This window comes from Ceratotherium simum, chromosome 22, assembly GCF_057802395.1.
Source record: "Ceratotherium simum simum isolate JZ-2026a chromosome 22, ASM5780239v1, whole genome shotgun sequence".
NCBI classification, from domain to species: Eukaryota; Metazoa; Chordata; class Mammalia; order Perissodactyla; family Rhinocerotidae; genus Ceratotherium; species Ceratotherium simum.
The window spans coordinates 22,989,061-23,005,882 of NC_141921.1; the positions used below are offsets into that span (position 1 = coordinate 22,989,061).

The following is a 16,822-nucleotide window of genomic DNA, read 5'->3' on the forward strand; positions in this document are numbered from 1 at the left end:
TCCAAGAGTGGGAGGGGTCCAAAGAGCCCACTGGGGCTTCCTGCCAGCAGCCCTTTTCTGGGGGTAGGAGATTCTGGGATGACAAGCACCAACTCCTCAGTAGCACCTCTGGTTTGTTAACAATTTCTTTCCTGCCATCAGTAAAAACAGCAAGGCCTTGGCCCCTAGGAGCACCCAGCTGCTACCCAGGCACCCTAATGGGCAGGGCTCAGCCCCAAGAACCAAGCTTTTCTGTGCCAATTTCCTGTCCAAGAACTTCTCGGCAATCAAGGGTCAGAAAATTGCACATGAGGCAGATGCCTGGGCCCTTATCAATAAACCACCACAGAGAGGCCACCCCTCTTCTCCAACCTAGACCCCAAACTCAGGGGTTTCTGGTGAATGTTCTCTTTCTGGCCTGACTCCAACCCCACCTTTTAATCCTTTCAGGCCCATTCCCAGGAGCTAAGACCTCATTTCAGGCCTCAGGAGCCCCTTAGGGATGGGGCAGGGGAAAAGGTTATTTCCGATGCTTGGCATCCTTCTCTGAAGCCTTGGTGTCACCATGCCCACTGCCTGCACTACTTAGAAACATCTTGTCCAGCCCCTTGAGTGACTCCAGCAAGTAGTTCTGGAAGGCAGTGAGGGCAGCACAGATGGCGGGCCCACCGAAGCCATGGGTGATGAGGCTAAAGTGTGTCAGGCAACTCTGCACTCCAGGCTCCAGGATGAGTGCTGGGTGGCTATTGCCCAGCGGTGAGCGGTCCTGAGCCATCAAGTCCACAAACTCCTTGCAGATCTGCCTGGTGGGGGAAGGAGAGTCAGAGGTTAGAGGACAAAGGTCTGAGCCAAGAGAAGGACCTACCACGTGCTGGGCACTTTATATATATTATATTTATGATTGCTGACCTTGCCTATAGTCTGCAAATGACGATCATACCCATTTTTCAGAAAAGGAAACTAAGGTTCAGAGACATTAACTGACTTGCCCAATATCACACAGCTAGTAAACAGCACATGCCAATACCCTACAATCTCGCTTCCTGTGAATATCCTGCCCCCATTCAAAGTCCAGCTCAACTACTGCCTTATCCAGGAATCTTTCCTTGATCCCCTCTCCCACTCCTACCCCCACCCCAAACACCCAATGCTTCACAGAGCTTTGAAATTTTTTGTTGTTAGTGCCATCAAGTCAATTCCAACTCCTAGTGACCCTGTGTACAGCAAAGCAGAACCCTGCCTGGTCGTTTTGCACCATCCTCTCACCTTCTGGTGCTAAAACAGACTGTGTTCTGCTGCTATTCATAGGGTTTTCATGGCTAATTTTTTTGGAAGTGGGTGGCCAGTCTTCCTAGTCTATCTGTCTGGAAGCTCTGCTGAAACCTGTCCACCATGGGTGATCCTGCTGGTATTTGAAATCCTGGTGGCATAGCTTTCAGCATCACAGCAACATGCAGCCCCCACAGTGTGACCATCGACAGATGGGTGGTGTGGTTCCTTGACCGGGAAATGAACCCAGGCTGTGGCAGTGAGAGCAATGAATCTTAACCACCAGACCACCAGGGCTGGCTGTCTTTGAAATTTTTAGGGAACAATCCAGAATCTGCCTTGAATAATTAATAGCTAGCAGTGAACATGAATTGCAGCCTAGATGCTATGCCAAGCACACTGCACGCATCATCTCACTCAATCCTCACAACAAATCCATACTGTTATTATCATCCCCATCGTATGATGAGGAAATTGGTTTCAGATAGGTTAGACGACCTGCCCAAGTAACTAAGCTGGGATTTGAATCCAGCTCCAGTTTGCGGCCATTGTTCATTTCTTTGTGCATCCTGCATGTGGCTCAGGCAGGAGAATCACTTGTGTCTCACCTTTGTATCCCCTGGAACCCAGTCAGCATCTTAGACATGACTGGGACCCAGGAAGCGATTGATGAGGGAGCTGACTAATGAGTGAGGTGAGCCTCCTCTGCCCCCGATATGTTTCTCCAGCTACAATATGAGCAGCCTCTAAGGTCCCATGAGTCATGGCAGTCCCGAGTCTGTGATTCCACTTCTGCCTAGGGGACTTGAGGAAGCCTCACAGGAGGGAGGGTGGAGTTGTGATTTGAAGGACTGCATTAGGTGGGGGGACTGGAGGGTGTTCTAAGCAGGCGACTAGCAAGCCCAAGGATGTGAGGACAGGAGAGAGCAAGCAGGTCAGGTGAAGTGGGTGGGGGTTGTGTGGGCCAGATTGTGGGCCCTCAATTGAGTCTGACTTTACCCTACAGACTGGTGGTTTTCAAATTTTTTTACTCCGTCTCTCTCTTTCTGTCTCTCCCTGTCTCTTCTTGCACTGGGACACTTCCTAAAAACTAAATCTTAATGGAACACCAGTTCATAAAACAGGCCCTGAGGTGTCTGCCCCACAGAACCTAGTTTGAAAATCCATGCAGTAGCAGTGGGAGCCACTGAAGGTTCTTGGGCTGGGGAGCAGTGCATGTGCAGCAAGGCTGAGGGAACAATGGGGTGCTGGGGTGAAGGTCCAGAAGCGAGTTTAGGAGACCAGAGTTGAGGTGGCAGCATGTGAATGGTGGTGAGGGAGGCTTGCAGAGGGGCCTGGGTGGGTATTGGTGCCCTGATGGAAGTCACTGGAGCAGAGGGCTGATGGGCAAGGCTCAGGCAGGGGGAGCAAGACCACAGAAGCCCAGACCCATGATGGGACTGGGGCTGGTCATGCTATGGGGCAGTATATGGGGGTATGGTACCCACACATAGGCCTAGGTAAGCCTGTCTGTGACACCATGTTTGCTGATACATAGAACCCAGATATGGTCACATGTGTCCATTTGTGCCCCTGTGGTGTGCAAAGCATGGAGCCTGGGTGTGCCGTGTGTGGTGCCACTTGTACATCACCTGTGCACGAGTAGTGTCCATTGTGCCCATGCTTGGTGTCTATGTCTGTGCATTGCACCTACATGTGCCTATGCATGGCACCCATGCCATCCTGTGCACGGTGTCCCAGAGCGCCCACACATGGCATCCTCACTCACTTGGCGGCCAGCAGCATGCTCTTGCGGCTGTGCAGTTCCCCAGGGTCAGAGTGCTGTCGGCACAGGTACTCGGCAGCTGCCTTGGCTGGGAACTCGGTCTCACAGACGTAGCCAAAGTCTCGGGCCAGGTGCACAGCCTCTCCTGCGGGGAGGAGAGTCAGAAAGATGAGATGTTACTACAGCCAGGTGTACCTTTGAGCCTGGAGCACAGCCTTGAACCTCCGACCCCCTGGCCATGGGCCATCCTGCCCTGTCCTGCTTCTACAGATACCTTCCTCTGATTTCCCTCCCCAGCCCAGCTCCAGCTCCAATCTCACTGCCCTCCCTTGGGGCCACAAGGGATAGGCTCTGAGCCCAGGGGTGGGAGCTGAGCCCGCCATGTATCCTAGAGCCCCAGCTCGAGATGACCAAACCCAGCGTCACCAACCTCCAGGGAAGGAAGGAACTCTCACTCCCTCACCCCTTTACCACATCCAAACACTGGCCACTCCCCCCTGCATCCACACACACACACACATGCTCTCTATTGTGTGGCTGCGTGCACGTGTGTGCATGCACATACACATAAAGACTATACACATATATCACACACACCCCTTACTTAGACATGACTCACAGAGAACACACATGTGACTAAACACACCCTCCTGCATCAGAGACAGTCACACTGGATGACACAGGTCATGCTCACACTCACGCCCACCTTCAGGCCTCACTCACCCTCCACCAGTGAAGTCAGCAGTGTCACATTGGCAGCCTTGCGACGGCCGGCCGGCAAGTTGAGCCCAATCTTCTCCAGCCGTTCCCGCAGGCACCGGCCCCCATTCTTGGACTTGGCCCTTGATGTGCACAGAGAGAGACAGACACACACTATGAAGACAAGAGAGAAGCATGTAGGCTAAGTGACCCCAACAGGGCCTTGCTGCCTCCACCAACCCCTGCTGAGACTTGGGCCTGGCCCTGGGGATGCTCTGGGGCCTCTTTTAGCCTGGTCCCAACATCTTCCTAACCTCACTGGCTTTGTAGCTAAGGTGGGGGTGGGGGAACTAGCACTCAGCTCCAGGAGCCCCCCATTTCTCCCTGATCCTCTCACAGCAGGAATAGCCCAGGGTGGGGCAGAATAGGCCAGCATCTTGGGGTCCTTTTCCCCCACCTTAGCACACCTGTTGGGCCATACACAGCCACCCACGGACACACAGACCTATATGCAGAGACACCCAGGGACACACAGGGACATAGAGACACATGTTCACACCAAGCAGGATCCCAGAGACATGTTTACAGACACTCACGGACTCACACGAGACCCTCTGGGGTGCTCAGAGAGACCTGGAATAAGGAGATACCCCCCCACAGAGGTACTGACAGGTAAACATACATATGTAAGCTCCAGATGTGCATGCAATCACACACACACACAAAGTAGGACACACTCCAGCCGACACATCCCACTAGAAGTAACATAGGAAACTCACACTCATGGAAACATATGCTCCTGGCAGTCCCCTGCACCACACACACACACACACACACATGCATGCACGCACACACAAGCACACACCATCCTCAACACATCAAAACTCATAGCCTTGAAGCACAAATACCCTACCCAGACACAAGGACATGCAGAGAGAGAGACAGACACATAACTATGAAGACAAACCATGGACTGCCAAACACACACACCAGAGAGGTCTATGCTCCACAGGGAATGGGCCTTGGGTCCTGGGGTCTCTTTCCTGGAAGAGGGGGTGACTTTGGGGCTCTCTCTTCCCCAGACCCAGCCTTGTTTGTCCTGTCCAATGTAGGTGTGTCCTCCATCCCTTCTCTGTGCTCAGGCTTATTTGTCCACCACCCACCTCCAAGCCCACAGACCTGTGGTTGCTGCTGGGGACCTGGGCCTGGCCCCAGAGCATGCACAATACCCCAGGGAGACTGAGGTGGAGATGACCCTGTGGCCTGGGGTGAGGCTGGCCCCTCTCTGATCCCCTGAGAAGGTCTGAAGTGACCACAGATTTTGGCCCAGGCACTGTGCAGGGAGTGTGGGCTAGCCTTCCTACCTGCGAAGGACACCACCCAGGAGGGAGGCGTTGAGGCACTCGGGAGGAGAGAGTCGCCGCTGGACCTCCCCCACCGTCACCTTGTACTTGGATGTTGAGCTGAGCAGCGAGAGCCGGCCTGGCACGGAGCAGAAGACCTCACTGGGGTTCGTGATGCCGCCAACCAGGCTGTCTTTGGCCAGTGAGAGGGCCGAGAGGCTGCTGGCTTTGGAGGGGATGGGGACTGTGGAGCAGAAGCAAGGGCAAGGGAGAGAGAGACAACACTGAGCCAGGGACCACAGGACACGGGCACTAGCCAGCTGGGGAGTGAGCGTGTTGCTGAAGTACCAACTGCATGCTGGGCACCATGCTACATGCTGTGCACACACAGCCGCATCTCAGTGTGCCAGCACCCTTCAAAGGGAAGTTCTGCCACCCCTGCTTTACAAAGGAAGAAACTGAGGCACATTGAGGTTAACGTGACTCACCCAAGTTCCCTCAGCTAATAGGTGGTAGAAATTGAACCTAGAGCTATCTGGCTCTTGAACCCGTGTTCCCTTCACTGGGCCAGGCTGGTTCTCTGTTAAAACTCAAACAACTTCAGCAGAGTCTTGGAGTTTTGGCATATGCAATCAGAGAGGGAGATGGAAATGAGGAAACGGATCTGAGCTGGAGGCAGGATTCCTGGTTCAATGTAGCAGGGCCCTGCAGATCTGCACAACCACAAGGAGTTCCCAGCTCCCCCCTGCCCACTGTGATCCCCATCTCTTTCCCACCCCCAGATCAGTGAGGGGCCTGGGGGCTTTGGACTCCCACATCCTGGGGACAGGGAGGTTATGGCCCATTAGGCCTCCAGCCCTGGCCCCCCTTCCTGCCAAGTGACTCTGGGATGCTCAAGGAGACCAGGAATAAAGAGACACACCCTATAGCCCCCTCTCCCAAATGCTCTCTAATTATCTACTAATATCTATGGGGGGCAGGAAAGGGACTCTTGAGAAGTTAATTTTCTAAAACCCACCTAGATACTCTTGGCTCTAAAAGAAAGTTCTTCCTGTAGTCTAACCTCCATCCTTCTGCTTAGCCTCTAGGGGAAGGGAGAATAATTGAGGTACTTGCTTCCCCTTGGGCTCCTCTACTTTCAAGGAAGTGAGAGCTTGGTAGAGAAGGCAGGCCTTGTGTGTGTGTGTTGGGGTGCGGGGATCAAGTGGGGAGTCTGGGACCAGCAGTTACTGAGCACTCACTATGCTATGTGCTTACATGGATAACCTCACTGAATCCTCAGAACAACCCACAAGGGGTCTACATTTATTATTCCCATTTTACAGACGAAGAGACTAAAGCCCAGAGAGGTGAAGAAGTATGACTGAGATCACACAGGTGGTAGACTTAGAACCAGTAGTAAGCCCTAGACTGTGGTCTCCAAGGCAGCGCTCTTAGCCCTCCAGCCATTCAGGAAATATTTGCTGGGCACCTGCGTGCCAGGAACTCTGCTAGGCCTCGGGAATGCAGAGGTAAGTAAGGCTGACCCTGTCCCTGCACGGGCAGAGCCCCTCCAGCTTTTCCCTCTCTGGATGTGCATTCCCACTCTCCACCCAGGCACCCAGCCAGAAACCTCTGTGATGCCGTCCACATCGCCCTCTCCCACCACATCTCACCCATCACCATGTCCTAGGGCTTTCATTTCTCCCTGTGCCCCAGATGCGGCCCTTTCTCCGCATGCGCACAGACACTCGCTAGCTTCCCGCCTGAATTCCTGCACAGCCCCTGCTCTGGTCTCCTGCCCTGCTCCAGAGGGATCTTTCTGAAACACACATCACTCCTCAGCCTAAAACCCATCAGTGCCTGGTCAGTTCGCTGAGAACCAAATCCCAGCTCCATAGCTGGGCAGAAGGATGTTGCCTATCCTTTAACTACCTACTACGTGCTTTACGTTAACAGCTCTGTGGAGCAGATGCTATTATCCATCCTCATTTCAGAATGGAGACACTAGAAGTTCAAAGAGGTTAAGATGGCACAGCAATAAGGAGCAGAAATGGGTCTTGAACTCTGACCACGGACTCCAAAGTTCACATCCTTAACCATGACAATGCCCTCCTTCACCCTCCTTCGTGGTCCTGCCAGAGCCGACCTCTCCTGCCTGCTCCTCCATTTTCCTTTAGGCTCTCGACCCACACTGACCAACAGAAATATACTGTGAGCCACAAATGTAAATGTAAGTTTTCTAGTACCCCCATTTAAAAAAGGTAAAAAGAAACATGTGAGGTCAATTTTAATATATTTTATTTACCCCAATGTATCAAAACACATGTAACACATGTAATCAATATTTTAAAAATTATAAATGAACTATTTTACATTCTTTTCTTACACTTAGTCTTCAAAATTCAATGCATATCTTACACTTACAGCCCATCTTAATTTGGACTAGCCACATTTCAAGTGCCCAACAGCCGCATGTGGCTAGTGGCTGCCTTGGTAGACAGCACAGCTCTAGACTGCAAAGGGGGAGTGCAACAGGTGACATAAGTAAGCGAGATATGGGAGACGGGCCACCCTACGTCAAGCCGCTACTTGGCTGAGTGTTACCATGCAGGACACGCCAACGTTGCCAGAACTCCCAGTTTGTTTTTTTTGCTGGTGAGACCAGAATTCTGGCTTTCTATGTGAAATCTCTGGATTTTTAAACATTGGCCACAGATTCAAAAATTTAAAAACCCAGCTCTGGCCAAATGGAACGTGTGTGAAGCGCCACCTGGGATGTGGGACCACCAGCGTGTGAGCTCCTGAGCCCCACAGAACTGCTTCACTGTCTGTCTCAGGGCCCCCTCCTTCCCAAGCCTCGGTTCAGGCACCATCCCGGAGGCAAAGCTTCCTGTCCCCTCGGCCCCAGCTCCCTCTCACCCCTGTCCCTGTCCTGACCACACTGAACCTTCATGTCTGCTTGCGTGCTCTCTCCCCCACCAACTAGGAGTGCCTTGAGGGCAGGGGTCTTAGCCCAAGTGGGCTTCAGTGAATGTGGAATAAATGAGTGACGCAAGGGCCCTTGAGACCCGAAATGGGGAAAAGAGTGATGGCCCACTGCCCAGATTGTGTGTGAGGGGGCACTGGGGGAGCCTCATTCCTTTGTTAGCAACTGACAGTCACACTGCCCTTTCTCCTTGGGTCCCCATTCAGGCACCAGGGAGGGGCCAAAAGGTCATGGATGGGGCTGAGTGGGACAGGTGGGGGGATGTAGAAAGAAGGAGCAGCACACACACTCTACCCCAGCAAGTTCCCTGTCCCCAGAGCAGGTCCCAGACTAGGGTAAGGCTAGTGAGGCATTCACCTTGGGTGCCAAATTTAAGGAGGTGCCAAAAAACTCAGCAATCAAGATAAATAGTATTTTAATGCAATGTTTTAAAAAATAAAAATTCGTGTAAAAAATCCACGGTGACAAAATATCAAAATTAATTAGAACCAGGCTCTGATCCTGCTCTTGCACGACCCTGCCTCACTCACCTTGCCCTAATCCCAGCCCCTCCCAGAGTGAGAAGCAAGGATGTCCTGAATCAACAAGACACACTGACACTGGCCATGCGATGGGGGCCCTCCCCGCCTCCCACCTCAGCGTCTCCCAGGCCTGTGCATGGGTTCCCTCTTCACCTGTGCCCCTGCCTTGAGGGGACTTTTTGGGGTAACAGAACTACTCTATATCTTGATTGTTTTCATGGTTACATGACTATATGTTTACATTTGTCAAAATTCATAGAAATGCATATCTAAAAAGGGTGAACTGTACCGTATGTAAGTTATACCTCAAGTTTGACTTAAAAAAAAATAAAACTACAAATTGATAAATTAAAAATAAAAAGAAGGGCAGAGTAACTGTCCTCCCTCTCATGACCCCTAGCCAGAGGGAGCAGTCAGAGGAAGAGAAAATTTTTTTCTCCCTCTGCAGCCTTCTCCATCCAACTTCTCTTAAAATCTAGGGCCCCCAGAGGCCAAGCCCCGTGAGAGGTAAGAGAGTCTAAGGCTGCGTGAGGCTGTTTGTGCTTGTGCAAACAGGGACATATGTGCACACGTGTCACAAAAATGACTGTACACAAACACTGTATGCCCCGTCATAGAGCAATGAGGGTGAGGTTGTGCACGTGCACACTTACTCATTCAACAAATACTGAGCCCCAGCTACGTACACAGACACAGTCTCTGCCCTCCACTAGTGTTGCAGGAATGTGGCAGCACGCATATGGATAGCTGCAAGTGCTTTTGCTCATAGGATATATTTAAACACAGCGTGTGTGCCAGATTTACGCAAACGGAGCTGCGGCCAAGTGTAGGTGCATGACAGGTGGACATGTGTTTGTGTATATAAATGATAGACTTGGCTGCTTCCCTCACTTGTCCTTCCTCTTTTCCTCAGAGCCTCTTCCTCAAAAATGGTAAGAGGGATGGAGCCCAAGGTTAGGGAAGCAGGCAGCCTGGGGAAGGGACAGACATGGAGGTGGGAATTAAACTAGCACAGATGGCAAAGCAGGGACACTGATGTTTGTTTTCCATCCCGCGGTGACTCCTGAAGCTGAAGTGGTCTACTCATGGTGTCCCCCTAGTCACACAGCAGAAGCCATTCACATATACACACTCCTCCAGACAGGAGAGCTCCTAGTTATTCAGCCTGTCAGACAAGACTCGCACACACGTCTACACACTCTATCCACAGGTAGTAGATACAGTCTGACCACTGAATCCGGGGAGTGTGCAACAGACTCTCCCGGAAAGCTGGTTAAAATTGCACTTCCTTCTAGAAGAAAGCATAGGAGGAAAGTCTTTGTGACCTTGGTTTGGGCAAAGAGTTCCTAGATACAACACCAAAAGCATGATCCATAAAAGAAAATAATGATAAATTGGACTGCATCAAAACTAAAAACCTCAAAAGACACTATCAAGAAAATAAAAGACAAACCACAAACTTGAAGAAAATATTTGCAAATCATCTATCTGATTAAGGATGTGTATCCAGAATATATAAAGAACTCTTTTAACTTAATAATAAGATAAACAACACAGTTAGGAAATGGTCAAAATATGTGAATAGACATTTCACTAAAAATGATACATCAATGGCTAAGAAGCACATGAAAAAGTGCTCAGCATTGTTAGTCATTAGGGAAATGCAAATTAAAACTACACTGAGATACTTCTACCATGACTATAATAAAAAAGATAGACAATATCAAGTGTAGGTAAGGATGTGGAGAAACTGGAACCCTCACACATTGCTAGTGGGAATGTAAAATAGAAGAGCCACTTTAGAAAAGAGCTTAGCAGTTTCTTAAAAAATTAAGAAAAAATTAAGCACAAACTTAGCATAAAATCCAGTAATTCTACTCCTAGGAATTTACTGCTTAAGAGCAATGAAAACATATGTCCACACAGAGACATGTACATGAATGATCATAGAAGCATTATTCATAATAGCCAAAAAGTGGAAACAACCCAAGTGTCCATCAGCTGATGAATGGATAAACAAAATGTGTTTCATCCATACAATGGAGTACTACTCAGCAATAAAAAGAAATGAACTACTGTTAACGTGCTACAACACAGAAACATTATGCTGAGTAAAAGAAGCTAGATGCAAAAGTCTGCATATTTATATATTCCCTTTATATAACACATCCAGAATATGCAAATTTATAGATAGAGAGCAGATCAGTGGTTGCCTAAGGCTTGGGGTGGGAATGGGGATTAACTATAAGTGGGAATGAAGGAATTTGGGGGTGGTGATAGAAATGTCTTAAAAGGGATTGTGGTAATGGTTACACAACTCTATAAATTTACTAAAAAATCATCGAATTATACTCTTACAATGGGTGCATTTTAGGTATGTAAATTTCACTTCAATAAATATGTTAAAGAATGCAAGTTCCAGGGATTCTCATTCATTAGATATGAAATCTGCATTTTTCAACAATCACTCCCAAGAGATTCTGATGCATGTGGTTCCTTAGACCACACTTAGGGTACCACTGCTCCAAAGGCTGGGGGGAGGGGGCAACAGCAGGAGGAAGGCAGGCAGGAGGGGTAGTGACCCTCCTCCCAGCCCTTGAGTCTCCTCATCTCCCCTAGTGGGACCTGCTGGTTAAGCTCCCTTCTCACCAACTGCCAGCGGGTTTCTTTTAAATATAGCTCCTACCTGTCACTCCCCTGCTCTATGCTGGCCCTCAGGTACCGCCCAAACTCTATCTGCAAGGACACTGGTTTTCTAGTCTCTTTCTGGGGCAGACAGTGGCCTAGGAGGCAAGTGAGGCAGGGTTGTGGAAGTGCAGGGTCAAATCCTATCTTTATGTAAAATTTTCATATTTTGTTTACCATGGATTTTTTTGCATTATTTTTATTTTAAAATATTGCATTTAGATATATTATTTATCTAAATCTTGCCTCAGAGGTGAATACCTCACTCACCTCACCCTAGGCCTGGCCCTGCTTGGAGATTCACTTGGAAGCCCAGACCCTCTCCATCTCCTTCTTCCTTCCTTACAGCCAAGGAGAGCAGAGAAGAGGGTGACTATTTACATCAGCCCCTGCCCTGGAGACCCCCTGAGATGGGACAACAGAGCCCAGCAAAAAGAGATTTCCCACCCCCAACTAGGCAACCACCCACTCGCCTGGAGGGAAGGAGGAATATCTCAGTTCTCATCCACAAACCACTCGCCTCCAGCTGTGACTGTTTAACCAGAAACCCACTGAGATTTTTAACCCGCCTGGCTTTTGCACAGGCAAGGGCATTTGTACATGCTGTGCCCAGTGTGGTGAAAATAGCTCAGCCTTTTCTATATCCCCTCTCCCAATGCACTCAGACTTCAAAACCCATCACTCATTCATTCAACAAACACCCATGGAGCACCTACTGAGCCCGGTCCTACTGTCTCCCCTCCAGGAATCCTCCCAACCTCAGGCACTCCTGGCTCCTCCTCTGAGCTCCCACAATCAGCAAGCACCCGATTGTGCCAGCGGAGGGACCCCTGTGAGAATCACTGTGCTTTTCCTAAGTTGTTCTCTCTTCAAAAAGAAAAAAATAGTAAAATTAGATGTATCTGTACAGACCCTGCTCACTGCTCTTCTCGGCTGGAAAATATTCCTGCCCAGGTCTGTCTCCCCTATTAGTCCCGCCTGCTTTCTGTGCCCCTAAGACAGGTCACAAAACTAGAGGTGACAAATGTGGGCAGAAAATGGAGAGCTCCCCGCTTCTCCTGGTGCCAGACCCTATCTGCCATCCCCGGACCCACACCGTGGCTGCAAGGGGCGGCCGACCTGGAAGTGTGTGGTGGGGCGGAGGCTTCGCTTCCCCTCCCCCTCCCAGGACAAGCGCCTGGAGTAGCGAAGATTTTACAACCAAGGTCTGGGCCCCGAGAGCTTCCAGGCTCCCCTCCCCCGCGGCACCCTGCGGTAGGAAGGCCGCTTCTGGCGTAGAGCTGGGGTTGCCTTCATTTCGCATCCAGGACCCCAACCGCCAGTGACACAGGCGCCCCTACCACCAGGGCCGGGAGGAGCTGGAGGAATCGGATGCTTTAGCTAGCCAAAAATGGCTTTCTATAATTCCAGGGCCCGGGCCGGAGTAGGGTCCCGGCGCGTGCCAGAGGTCTTCAGGACACGCCAGGGGCTCCCAATACTGTTGGAAGGGCCTGAGGGCAAAGAAGGGCGCTAATCCAGGCCCCTTAGGGGCTGGCGGCGTGGCCAGAGTCCCGCAATGACAGTGGAGGGCCCAGGCGAAAATTGCCTGCTGCGCGCAGAGCTCCAACCGGGCCCCTAGCTTAGCCACAACGGCTCCGCGTCGTCGCCCGCCCACCCTCACCCCTAGGCCTGGACCTTCGGGACCAGCTCTGCCTCCGCCTTTGCAAAGCCCGAAAGCGCCGGCAGTGACCCTCTCTCCTCCCCAAAGGCGCACCGCGCCAGCAGAAGGTCAAGCTCGCGGCTCGGCTTGGGAACCAGGCGCTTCCTTCTGCAGGGAGCCCCCTGGCTCTCACTGCCCCACCCCCCCTTTGCTGTGGCGGCGCTGGGAGCTGTGACTCCACGTCCGGGGTGGAGCGCCCAGGGAGCAGTCTCCAGCTCAGGTCGCTAGCACTCTACCTCGCTGCACTCGGCCACCGACAGGCCAACACTACGGTCCGGCCCGTGTGCGCACCCGCGTCGGCAATGCCCAGCATCGGGACAGTCCGGGCAGCACTCATTGTGTTCTTGGGACCGCCTTTGGGGATTCCGACGCATAGCTACGACCCGGAATTTACGGAAGCTGATGCCCTTTGAGAGAAACCGACTCCGGCAATTCCAGTACCTCCTCGAAGCCAGTCTCCTGTCCTAGCTCTGGCCTGAGGATTGGGGTTTCAGGTACTCAGAGCCCCAGCTGATCCTTCTACCCTTCCCCAGGACAGAGGTCCCCAAGCTCCTTCCCAAAATGCAGGGGGCTGGCCTCCTCCAGAGAGTCAGTGAGCCTAGGCCCCCCAGCTCCTCGAGCCGTGCAGCAGTCTGCAACTGGGGGCCGCGACCATGATCATTATCAATGAGTGGACGCAGCGCAGTGACAGGCTCTTGCCAACTGCAGACCTAACTCTTCCTTCCGACGCGTTCAAAAAAGTCCACTAAGCTAACGCAGCGGCTGCCAGCACAGAGCAAAGTCCCGCACACACCTCCGCCCAGAGTCCAGGCAGCCGGGTTCCCAGCGTCCTCCCTACACCCCTAGCTCCAGGTGACACAGCCGCAATACCTGGAGACGCCCCCCCCAAGTTCCAGGAGGCCTGTCCCCTTATCTTCTCTACACACACTCCAGGCGGTCCGGCTAATTCCCAGCCCCTGGTAACCCAGCCCCAGCTCCCAGAAGTCCAGCCTCATCCTCCAGCTCCAGCCCCAGCCTCCCCTGAGAACATGCGGAGGGCAAACAGAGCCCGGGCTTGAATTCACTCTTTTGAAAAACAACTTGAGCCAAATCCCGCGGGAGCGGCGCCTGCCCCAGGCACGCCGGGCTTGTCTGCGCCTCCGATTCCTCCGGGGCACCCACCCCAAATCTAAGGAGCCCGTGCAGCGCTTGGACCCCTCTGAATCTCTGTCTCTGTCTTTGTCTCTTTCTCACCTTTCCCTAGCATGGCAGGAACTCATCCTCAGGCCCAAAAATTCACTCCTGAAGGCAGGTCTCAAACCCCTGGTTTTTACTAGTGCAGAGACAGGAACACCCCAGAAAATACACAAGGAGCGACCCTCACATGCTTAGTGATCCCCAGTACCAAAGAACAAATTCTGGGACACAACAGAGATCCTGACACACACATGGAGACCCCCAAACGCACAGAAACGTACACTCACAGCATCATACACTCACAGCAACAGAGCCACACGTACACGCCAAGAAATACCAGAAAGACACCTAGGAAAGGAACATACAGACATGGACTGGACCTAGAACTCACAGGCACCAACACCCAGGAGCAGGCAGGCCCTGACCCTCCTGCACACAGCCTAACACAGGATATTCACACACCAGCTCTCCTAATCCTAAATGCAGAAAGAGGCTCCCACATGGAGAGAAAATTCCCCAGGCAAACATGAGGCTCCCAAGGCTCTGCTGAGAAGGAAAGGGCAGAAAGCACTTGCCAGGCTAGGAAATGGTACGGCTATGTAATGTGGAAATCGTTTAATGAAATCCGTGGGAACAGCACCCCCATTCCCACCTCTTAGGAAACAGGGAAGTGGTTTAACTCGTTCTGCAAATTAACTCCAGATCCACAAGAGCGCCCTCCCCTCGGAGCGGGGAGAAGCCAGGCTCCTGTGTGGCTTGGCTGGCCCTGGCAGCCCAGTGAGCGCGCATGGGCTCGGGCCCACCTCACCAATCCGCTCAGCTACCCAAGCTCTGCCAGGCCTCCAGGCTCCTCTACCCCTCTGCTGGGCGCGGGAGAGTGCCCAGTGGCCACCGAGCCCGGCGACGCACAGGAGGCACGCTCCACGGGGAAGAAAATGGGTCTGTGCGTCCGGGGCCTCCACCATCTCGCCTGATTCTGCCCTGGCAGATGCAACCATTCCTTACCTTTCTTGATCACAGACTGATCCAGGAAACTCATTCCGGACTCATCCATGGCCTGCAAATAGGAGAGGCGGTGGTAAGAGCGTCTGTGGACCTAGTCCTCAGTCGCTTCCCAAGCCCTTGCTGTCCCTGGTCCCTATCCTCTCTGCTCCGCCCAACGCGCACCACCGTCGCCTGGGGCGGAGACGGGCGGAACCAGGATTCACCCTGGCTCGGCACCATCTGCGGCCGAGCCGGAGCCCTGGGTACCTCACCGTGCCGTGCAAAAAGGGAATTTTGAACCTTAGACAGTCAACTCCTCCGCCTCTCTTCGCTTCAGGCACGGGCTGCCCCAGCAGACTGGGACTGGGCATAGATGCCCTACGTGGCCCAGCGGAGAGGGAGAGGAGTGGTTCAGCCCCTGCCCATTTACTCCGCCGAGGGTTGCCGCCATCCAGGCACCGCGCACGGACTCAGTGCCAGGCCGCGTTAACGGCGAGGCAGCGTCTAACCCAGGACGTGGGACGCATCCTCGGAGTCTCGAGTGAGAAGTGGCAGGCTGCGAGAAAAGTCGAGTTCCCGCATTCTCACTCTTTTGCCTCCAGCCAGAGTCCTAAATCACCGCGGCCGCTCCTGGCCCATCCCGGACCCTTCGGGCCTCACCTGCAGGTCCTCCAGGCCGGGCGGCGCCGCCAGCCCGGGGAGGCCGAGGGGCGCGTCCGCCAGGCCGTGCGCGCCGTCGGCCAGGCCGTGCAGGAGCCGGGGCACGGCGGCGGCGTAGTCGCGGCGCGGGTCGAGGCCCAGGGCGCGGGCGGGCGGCGCCAGCAGGCCGGGCGGCTCGTCGTGGGCGCGGACGGCGGCGCGGGGCGCGGCCCAGGCGGCCTGTGGGGGCTGCGGCTGTGCCAGGGGCGCCAGGCCGCCGTACGGGTCCCCGGCCAGGTGGGGAAAGGCGGCGGCGGCGTCGGGCGCCTGGCCGTAGGGCAGTGGCGGCTGCGGGTAGGGCGGCGGGAAGTAGGGCGGCTGGAAGTCGGCGGCGGCGGCCGGCGTGTGGCAGAGCGGTGGCGCCGTCCCGTAGGCCGCCTGGGGCAGAGACGACAGGCGGGCGCCCCCAGCCGCTGCGCCCAGCCCGTCGGGGCGCTCCTGGAGAAGGAGAGGGGCGCGTTACGCGACCCACAGGCAGCTGAAAGGACCCCAGCCCGAAAGGACCCTCCTCAGCTCGCGAGGGTCCAAGCGCCGTCCTGCCCGCTCCCCGGGGCCCGAGGTCTGTTTCTCAGCGACCTGGGGGCGCCGGAGCCTCGGGCTGGAGACAGCAGTCTCCTGCGCGCACGGTTCTCAGCTGGCGGAGACGCTGTGGCCCCCTCCCTCCGAGATTTCCTTGGAGGTGGAGGTTCGGTAGGTCTAGCACTCAGGCTCCCCGGTCCCTGGGCCCAGTTTGCCCCCGGACCCGAGACTACTCACCATGGCGGAGTAAGTGTGCACCAGCATGGGGCGGGTAGCGTGGGGCGCTAGGCGTGGCGGCGGCGGAGCCCTCGCCCGACGGCGAGCGCCGCGGGCAGAGGCGCGGGGAGCTTGCACAGCCCGCGGGGGGCACTTGGCGGCGGCGGGGTGCAACCCGGCCCGGAGCCCAGGGGGCGTCGGGTCCTCAGCTGTGGGCGCCCACGGGCGGGTCCATGGGGGAAAGACGTGGGCCGGACGGGCGCTGATCGCACTTGGAAAAGTCGGTCAACGGGTGCCCAG

The 16,822-nt window shown here is 54.0% G+C and overlaps 1 protein-coding gene across 1 annotated transcript; it reads right to left on the reverse strand.

Moving 5' to 3' along the window:
- Positions 1 to 497: 497 nt before the first annotated feature.
- Positions 498 to 16,570, reverse strand: TFAP2E (transcription factor AP-2 epsilon). The gene is made up of 7 exons (XM_087445799.1): positions 16,544 to 16,570; positions 15,749 to 16,225; positions 15,110 to 15,161; positions 5,077 to 5,299; positions 3,737 to 3,855; positions 3,017 to 3,158; positions 498 to 782 (listed from the first exon to the last, which is right to left on the reverse strand). Exons 1-7 carry the CDS (start codon positions 16,568 to 16,570, stop codon positions 500 to 502), a joined length of 1,323 nt encoding a protein of 440 aa, XP_087301925.1. The 3' UTR covers positions 498 to 499.
- Between the last annotated feature and the right edge of the window lie 252 nt (positions 16,571 to 16,822).

Coding starts and splice junctions, on each gene's coding strand:
- TFAP2E (XM_087445799.1), bottom strand. CDS start 16,570: ATGCTGGTGCACACTTACTCCGCCATG. Junction 16,226..16,543: donor TGCACACTTACTCCGCCATG/GTGAGTAGTCTC, acceptor CTCCTTCTCCAG/GAGCGCCCCGACGGGCTGGG. Junction 3,159..3,736: donor GCTGACTTCACTGGTGGAGG/GTGAGTGAGGCC, acceptor TCCTCCCCGCAG/GAGAGGCTGTGCACCTGGCC.